Raw genomic sequence first — 9,122 nt, 5'->3', positions numbered from 1 at the left:
ATTGACAATCACTCATAAATTTGTCGCATTTCTCCTCATAAAACAGCATGCTCCTATAATCTCCTCGACCAAACGCCAAGTTTGCATTCACAAATCCACCCCCCAACAACCCATATCCTTCCTCACAAACGAACAAAAGATTTTTTTTACGGTCGTATGCTTCGTCTTGTTTTACTTAAGATATGTCAGCATCTGGGTAATACCGATCCGACACAATCCCTTGATGTCTAAATTTGGCTTACTTTATATATGAATATATAAGTATATGTAGCATAAGTCAGCATCTGGGTAATAGTAATATGACACAATCCCTTGATGTCTAAGTTTGGCGAGTATAGATATTTGTTAATCCCATTCCCAAAAATCGAGAATTTGATCGGAAAAATTGAAGAAATGAGATGGGAAATCGATGTAGAAATGGGATGGAGCGAGGACTTTGGAAGGAATTGGAGAGAAGGTGACGTGGTAGAGGCAGTCAGAAGAGATTGGCATTTTTAGGATGGAGTTTTTTTTTAAAAAAAAAATATATATGTTTTGTGACCGCCGCTGCCACAATATGTGTGCAGCATATCATATATAATGGCAGGGCGATTCAAGGTGGGTTTACTAACCCCATGACTCGCCCCGGGCCTAACACGTCCCGGTTTTAAACCCGGCCTGTGGCCATTCCTAGTAAATTGATTTATTCTTTGTTGAACTGGTGAGCTTGTACTATGCTAAAAGTAAATAAAAGCAATGGCTGGAACTAGTAGAACCAAAGAACAAGAGATGTGATGTCTGGAAAAATAAATATAACAGAAATACCTTGTTGCAGGAGCTTCTTTGATGCCTATTGCTTGATTAGAGCTGCCCGCTACTGCTTTAAATTCATATATCCTATGAAATATCAAGGTAAAAAACAGAATTTGGTTGTACAAAACTTCAGGGAGTCGAGGAATAGAACTACACTGAAAGGTAACTACCGAAGTTTCTCGACATTCAAACTAATGTTGGTTTTAATGTATGGCATCATTCGGGTATCAGATCAAATAACAAGCACCAACTCGACCAGTGCCTTTAATTTTTGTTCAAATTAATGTCCAGATTTCTATGCACAGTATTTTGCACTTAAGAAAGGTACAAGATGGAAATTTCTAACATGGAAAAATAACCAAAATTATGAAATATCTACCAGCTTAAATATTCTAACCAAGCCACTATACTCAGAAATACATGCATGCATACTTATATGCGTGTACACATACTATTACATCAATAAACCAAGACGTCATTAGATGGTGGTATGCTAACAGCTAGAGGAAGGAGGATGTTTCTCAGCTGATAAATACAAGACAAAAGATGACCAAATCGGTATCCATCAAATAATGATTATGTAGCAAATAATCATTAGCATAGAAAATTCATGTCACACCAAAAAATCAATAATAGAAGTTTAAACCATCGTAAAAAGACCAGCTCTATTAATTACTTTGGTCAGTGGGAAATATCACAAGAACAATGGTAGTGCGTACTTACTATGAAGTTCAAAAATAATTCCTCAACATTTGCTCTGTGATATTAGATTATGGTAGACATGGAGATCTCCCATGTGGTTACCATGGGTTCAGCAAACTCTTGGATTCATGATCATATACATGAAATATTGAACTTTGCCTCATCTTGTGAAGAATTAGGGATATCGATGGATAAAAAACTTTATGCTGCATGTGGTTCATCAACCGAACCCTGGAGGCACCTCAGGATCTTCATCAGTAGCACCAGCTGACTTGCTATGCCCAAGGAAAGATGAAAATCCTGGGGGATTGTTTGGCTCTTCCAAATCGTCCGATTGCAAATTTTTGTACCTAACTTCCTTCATTCCTTTCCTTTTACGAGAAGAGGGATGCAAACCAATTTTGTTATGTCGATCGATATTGTTCATCTCATTACTTCGGTGTAGATCATTCAAACTAAATCCTGGGGGTTCGTTAGGCTCTCTATCCAACAGAGAGCCATCAATCTCACCAGCAGAACTTTTAGTATCCAGATTATTCTTAATATCACTCCTGATTGGACCAGAATTCATGCTAGAAGATGTCTCGACATTGTCATCTCTTCGCGGGTTTAATATTTTCTCATATACTGACTGTACAGTTTCTGTTATTTCAGTTTTCATGCCATCCGCAGATCTAATTATATTCCAGAGACCCTCTGAAACTTGGCTCATGAGTTTGTCCCTAAAGCAACGAGACAGTATTCCATGAAATTTTTTGATACAACAGCTCTGTACTAACTCACGACTTTAAAAATTAAATCAACATTTCATGCATCATATTCACCAACATTAGCTTCACAAATTTCCTCATCTGATCAAGTGTAAACAATCATACCCGATTTCTCTATGTATAGCATCTGAGAGCTGCCGTGGTTTCATATTTTCTGTACCTGGACTATTAAGCGCAGCCGACTGCCTCACAAGGGATATGATATTTCCTCGCAACTCCTCCTAAAGTGGCATTCAACAAAAAGGTGTGAAACTAGAGTGAAGTTAAAGGCAAAAAAAAGTATTAAAATTCAATCTCAACTACATTCATCAATGGTATCCAGAAAATTTTCTTGTTAACCCCCAAAATTGTCAGCATCGGAATAAGGAGTTGCTTTTTCGCCTATGATCTATGTAAACTTGTGCATTGCCGCCTTATCCAGAAGCATAATCACATGGTTTCCAGAAAGTCGAGATATATCGAAAGAAAAAATGTAAATTTTCAGAAACGCTTGAACATTTTCGGGATCTTAGGCTCCTATATATGAACCAATTTCAAATCACAAACCCTAATCAAACATTCTCAACCTAATTAACATATATATATATATTTATAATCCTCCTATTTATGATAAGCATATACTCACGTTTTCCTTGAATTTACGGATGATCTTGACACGAAGACGATCGAAATCCCCGTCGTCCTTCAGCTTCGAAATCACTTCTTCAGCTCTTATGCCGCCGCCGCCGCCGTTCTGCATTGCTGTTCGATATAATGACCTTCGTTGTCCCTTCAAATTATCAACGATAGGTTGGGATGTGGCGAATCGGGTTTTCGATTGGGCTTTGTTTTGGGCTTGTGGAGATGCAAATAGGCTTCACTTCTCATAATGGGCTTCCTTTTATAGAAAATGAATTTGGTTTCCTTTATCCAATGTATAAAGCTTGTTACTTTATTTTTTATTTTCACAACTATGAATGTACATGTTTACACTTGTTCAAAAAATATTTCATCTATGCTAAAATCAAAGAGTTATCTTATTTGATTTTCGGAGAATACAAATTAATGCACCAGGAAAGGAAAGGGGAAAAAAACATCTTCCGGTCCACCGCATCCGATCGATGTTCGATTAATTGAAAAAATCGGGTGATACTTAAGTTTGAAAGAGTTAATTTCTATTTCATGATAATGTAGATTTTTGTTATATATACTCACAATTTATCACATTCTGTTGTTTTTCTAAGAAAAATCAACCAATTAAGTACAATTTAAATGAAAACAATCTATTTATGCAATCAAATCAAAAGCATAAAGAAATAAGGCAAATACAATCATGCAAAATAATAATCATAATAATAATAATAATAAATTGTACTTAAAAAACATGATAGAATTAAGATAACAGAAATAATCAAATCCAAGTTTGAAAATCACAACCATGCATGCATGCATGCATGCATGCAAAACACTGAAACAAAACATTGTATCAATATGTTATTGTTATTGATATTTTATTATTATTGATAAATTGATTGATATAGATTCCTTTCCCTCACTGACCAGGGCTGGGAGGCGGCGGCATATTCAGATCAGGCAGAGTGTAGTTCTCCTCCGCCCCACCTTGTGGCTGCATTTCTGTGTCTCCTCCAACTTCTGCCGCAGGAGCCGCCGCTGCCTCTGCTTCCACACCTCCTCCGTCTCCAGCAGCCTCCATTTCTCCTGGACGATTCAGCCCTGGAACATCAGCAAACTCTTCATCAGCCCTGAACGTCGGCGGCGGATGCACGCCCTTGTACCCGCGGTTCGGGTGCGACCGCATGTGTCCGAACAGAGCTTTCTCTGACATGAATTCCCTTCCGCAAATGGGGCAGGGAACCGGAGGCATCCCTCCCTCCGCTTTCTGCTTCCCGGAGCCTCCTGCATTTCCCTCTTCCCGACCCCTCTTCCTGGCCGGGCTTCCACCTATCCTCAAAGCTCCGCCTTCAAACGGCGCCACACCTCCATACCCACTCCCTCCAACCGGTCCGACGTGACAGCCGAACAATCCGAACCCGTACCCGAAACCAAACCCGCTGGAACCGCTGCTTGGCCCGGGGCCAGGGTACCAATCTGGACGCGGAGGCGCCCTGTTATAAAGCGTAAAGGCCGGTAAACCTGGAATCCCTCCAGCAGTACCAGTAGGCCCCACGCTAGTCGGACGTGGAGGCGGAGGTGGAGTCTGAGGCGGAGGCGGAGGCGGCCTGATGTAAGGAGAAAAGGCAGATACACCAGGAACCCCCATCGCTATGGGCCTGATGGCTCGCGGAGGAGGAGAAGACACCCCCGCAAGGCGTAGTTGCCCGGCTCCTAGATTTGGTCCGCCGCTTCTACGCAACGGGCTGCGTTCATTGAGCAGATGCTGCGTCGGCGGGGGGGAGTGTGGAGCAGGATTTGGGTTGAAAGAACCCTGATCACCCCCCGTGCTGTTACTGCTGTTGCTGCTTTCGCTCTCCATGGAACTGAATTGAAGATTGAAAATAGAGCCGATGCGATCGCGAAATGCTGGTGAGGAGATATATGTTTCTTGAAAGGGTGTTGGTGTAACATGGCGATTATTCATGCAGAAGCGACGATTCGGAAACAGTACGCTTTGGTTTTGGAGAACGCGGGAAATTACACTCATTGGTTCNAATGAAGTAATTAGTTTGTTTTCGTGTGCATATTATTTATTGAGTAAATATTTTATAAGACTGATCGACATAATCAATATTCGTTTTGAAAAATTATAATTTTCACATAAAAATAATATTTTTTTATAAAATAGGGTCAATTAAAAATTTGTTTCAAAAATTGAAAAGAAATATTCTACCTTATAATTAAGTGTGATTTGTTACTATAATTTTGAATACATGTTTTATATAAGTTTTTTGTGAGACATCTAAGACGGTGAACCCAACACACAACAAACGATCGATAAATTGGATCTTAATTAATTTGATCAAAATGAAAGAGCCCATCATTAATCTCCTCTAGCTCTTTAAACCCCACACAAGAACCCCCTCTAACTTCGCTTCTATAAGCAACCTGAGATACAGTTTCAGGGCATCAGCCACAAGCTTCCATGACACTTCGAGAAGAAGCGACTAGTAAGAAATAGGGGAATCTCAATGCCATAACTATGAGCATGATCGAACACCTAAAAAGCCCTGCGTTGTGGGCTGCCGTCGAAGCTTCTATTCCATCACTTAGTGTTTTCTTCGGACAGCGCTTGGCTGCGTCCACTGAGGTCATCTGTGTTCGATCTGACTCAAGTTTTTTTTTTTTTTTTGGCGAAAGGTTTTTGTTTGAACTGAAAATAATTTTTTGGGCCGATATGAGAAGTCCATAAAATTTTGAAATAAATTGACTAAATTTATTTTGGCCTAATTAATTATGCACAGGCCAAGGAACTTGGATTAATTAACAGACAAAGATTCACTTTTGTTTGATTTTTAGAAGTTAGATTTTTACACTTTTTTTTACGCAAATTGGTGTTTTTAGCACTAACACGCTCGCAATTCAAGAAAATTTGTGTAAACAAAACAAGTGCAGGAGATTACTTACCCAAAGTAAACGAGCTGAGGGAGCCAAGGATGTACTTGTCTCATTAAGTGCAGGAGACTGAACAAGGGGAGTAGCCAATACAGAAGAAATAATGGATGTTGTAACATCAGAAGAACCTGTATGAACGATGATAAATATGGATGGGGCAGCAACTTCTGATGACAAATTTTAAAACGTCTGTTTATTCGTTTTGCTTAAAAAGTACTAGAAAATTTTTTTTATGAAAGCCCTCAAAAATTCGGCAACTACATATACATAAAATATTTTTGCACCATTTTAAAATAAAGCCTCCAACTAGTATTTGACAATCCAAGGGAAATAGTCGAAATATGAAATCGTTAAACGTTTTACCAAACCTAAAAAGCAATAAAGTTGAAAAGTGTAGCCCATACTAAACCTCTCAAATATATCTCAAAACATAAATAAATAGTCGTAAAATCTTTAACGAAAATCATAAACTTTAAATGCGGAAAATAGAAGCGTTGGTCATCGGATTATGTGCACCGACAGTCCGGCAAAGTCAACCATCTAGACCTCTAATATCATAATTATTAATATCACTTGCATCAAACACACCTAGTGAGTCTAAAGACTCAACACATCATATTCTTGATAACGAAATAATACGTATAAAACCACAAGCAACAGTGAAAAATATTGNTATTCATATTCGTGTTTGTTGAATTCAGATCGTGATTGTTACTCGTTTTCTTAATTGTATTGGGCTATAGATCCATTTAGAGAAAACCACATTACTGGGCGGCGGGGATACCAGCGACACTTTCATTAGTCAACTGGGCCTTGGCCAACGTATTAACATATTAACATATTCGTATTCGTATCCGTATCTAAAGAAACACGATCGTCGGGCTCCCAATGGGACCATAACCCTCACGATATCTCTAACATATCATCGTATTTAATCACAATCCCATCACGTCCTTCAACATTTTATATTTTCATCACTTAACAAAAACATGCATATAAATATCGTTTTTCTTTTAAATCAAGCATGCAACATACCTTTTAAATGTCAATATTAAATCATAAAAATCCGTAGACCTTTAAAAATCATAATTTAACATATTAAAAATCATAAACATCCATGAACATTTAAAATAAACATTTTAACATATTAAAAATCCGCAAATATTTAAAATAAATGTTTTAACATATAAAAATCATAAAAAGTCATAAACGTTTTTAAAATCAACATTTTAACATATTAAATCATAAACATTTAAATTAACACTTTGACGGATTAAATCCATAAACATAAAAAATACAGATTTTATCATATAAAAATTCATAAACATTTAAAATAATCATAGTAGCATATAAAACAGCATTCAGGACACTGCCATGACGTTTACTAATTTCTAGGTGTGAAAAGACAGTTTCACCCTAGACGAAAATTTCACGTTTTTGAATTTTCCTTAATTCGATTGACCCTAACATGTCCCAAATAATTATTTAAGCCTACATGAATTTACTCATATTTTTATTTAGCTTAAATTGATGACTTTTAAATTAATATTTAAACATAACATATTAATGCGTTTTAATCTCGAATTAAACCAAAGCTTAATATAAAATTTCCAAATTAAAAACTTAGTCTTTTAATAATTATTTGAGCTTAAATATAATTTTAAATAATTTTATTCCGCTTAAACTAGGCGTTTCAATTAATTCTTTAATTAACATTTCGTGCGGCGATTAAATCCCGGATAAATCCAAAACTCATTATTTTGATCCCAAATTTTAAAGTTAACATTTTTATTATTTATTCTACCCTTCCAAATCATGATCCACACCCGTGGACTCATGGTTCCAATTTTAGCTATTAAAATCTCGAATTTGACACATTGTCGAACACACTGAGCCATCTCCTAATTAACTCGAGCCACGCTCGAGCCACATTGAGCCAAACCCGAGCCAACCTATCTAGGAACCCTCTTGGACCATTAGAACCCATTGGACTTGCCCCTGCTCCAAAACCGAAGCTACAGATAAGCTGCAGAAACAGTCCAAAAACCCACCTAGACCCTTGAGCCATTTCATTTTTCCTCGAGCCAAGCTCGAACCATCATGATCCAACCTCGAGCCAGACCCCCTAAGGACCCTACTGGACTCTTAGCACCCTTAGGAACCAACCCAAACCCCAAAACCGAACCACTACATCAGCTACAAGCCATGGCCGAGAACCCACCAATACTAGGACTCCAAGTTTTCTTGCTTAGCCTCTTAACCAGCGAGCCAGCCCCTCAAGCACCATCTTAGGACCCTAATGACTCGACCTAGCCTAGCTCAGAGCCCCCTGGCTGAGCCTTTCCTCCATGCACCAGCTGCTGAACCCTGCACACAACTTGTCCCTTTCTCGGGTTGGAGTCCTAGCTTGCTAGGACTCCTCGAGTCCTAGCATGGCTAGGACTCTTCCTCGGACCCAAACCGAGACCCTAGCCCAGCCCTGGTACAGCCCCAGCCGAGCCAAGCGAAAATTCCCCATCAACCGAGCCCCTACGATCAAGACGTTCCGATTTCGGTCCCGACTTGTTTTATATTATCGTTTGCGACGTGTTGTGTAGTTCTAGGACTCCTTAAACTCGTGTAAAACATTCCTATAACATATCCTAATCATGGCAGCCCCTTTTTAACGTGTTAAACATGTTTTTAAATCAATTAACAAGCTTTCAAATTCATGTTGAAGCACAAAAACAAAAATAATAAAAGTGCATCTTGTTTTTCCATGCAATACATATTTAAACCAATTCTATGGTGTGATGGATGAGTAGAAGGGAGAATACGACATGCTTTTGAGTATTTAACGCACGTAAAAACGTCGACGATTGCGAATAATGGCGACAAACGACCTTGTCATGATTTTTCTTAAAGAACCTTCGAATTCTCCTCTAGTTGCTGAAGGTGTGTGTCATGTATTTGTGTTTGAGGGGGTGAGTTTTCATGGAATTGGGGAGTGGGGCGTGGGGTTTGAAGAATTGGGGTGGGGTTAACATCATATATATTTAATTAATCGCCAAACAAGGCTTATGCCCATTAATCTATTACTTACCTATATAAAAAAAAACCAATCTTTTTAGAATTTTGAATTGTCTTTTAAGTCTTTCATTAATTAATAGGATTAATTAATTATTAATATTAATTCAAAAATATATAATCTATTTATTTCTATTACCTATATAAAATTGTGAATTGTCTTTTAAGTCCTTCTTAAGTAAAAGATTTTAATTAATTATTAATATTAACACAAGAATATATAATTTATTTTTTTTACTGCCT

The 9,122-nt window shown here is 37.9% G+C and overlaps 2 protein-coding genes across 2 annotated transcripts; both read right to left on the bottom strand.

Moving 5' to 3' along the window:
* Positions 1 to 1,427: 1,427 nt before the first annotated feature.
* Positions 1,428 to 3,023, bottom strand: LOC140984165 (uncharacterized). The gene is made up of 3 exons (XM_073451405.1): positions 2,890 to 3,023; positions 2,370 to 2,485; positions 1,428 to 2,216 (listed from the first exon to the last, which is right to left on the bottom strand). The coding sequence occupies exons 1-3, from the start codon at positions 3,001 to 3,003 to the stop codon at positions 1,715 to 1,717; spliced, it is 732 nt and encodes a 243-aa protein (XP_073307506.1). The 5' UTR covers positions 3,004 to 3,023; the 3' UTR covers positions 1,428 to 1,714.
* Positions 3,024 to 3,795: 772 nt separating this feature from the next.
* Positions 3,796 to 4,905, bottom strand: LOC140983903 (uncharacterized). The gene has a single exon (XM_073451058.1). It carries the CDS (start codon positions 4,903 to 4,905, stop codon positions 3,796 to 3,798), a length of 1,110 nt encoding a protein of 369 aa, XP_073307159.1.
* Positions 4,906 to 9,122: the final 4,217 nt, after the last annotated feature.

Source organism: Primulina huaijiensis, chromosome 9, assembly GCF_012295235.1.
Source record: "Primulina huaijiensis isolate GDHJ02 chromosome 9, ASM1229523v2, whole genome shotgun sequence".
In the NCBI taxonomy this organism is placed as follows: Eukaryota; Viridiplantae; Streptophyta; class Magnoliopsida; order Lamiales; family Gesneriaceae; genus Primulina; species Primulina huaijiensis.
This window is presented reverse-complemented; position numbering and strand designations above follow the sequence as displayed.

Coding starts and splice junctions, on each gene's coding strand:
- LOC140984165 (XM_073451405.1), bottom strand. CDS start 3,003: ATGCAGAACGGCGGCGGCGGCGGCATAAGAGCTGAAGAAGTGATTTCG. Junction 2,486..2,889: donor TCCGTAAATTCAAGGAAAAC/GTGAGTATATGC, acceptor ATGCCACTTTAG/GAGGAGTTGCGAGGAAATAT. Junction 2,217..2,369: donor GCTATACATAGAGAAATCGG/GTATGATTGTTT, acceptor TCGTTGCTTTAG/GGACAAACTCATGAGCCAAG.
- LOC140983903 (XM_073451058.1), bottom strand. CDS start 4,905: ATGAGTGTAATTTCCCGCGTTCTCCAAAACCAAAGCGTACTGTTTCCG.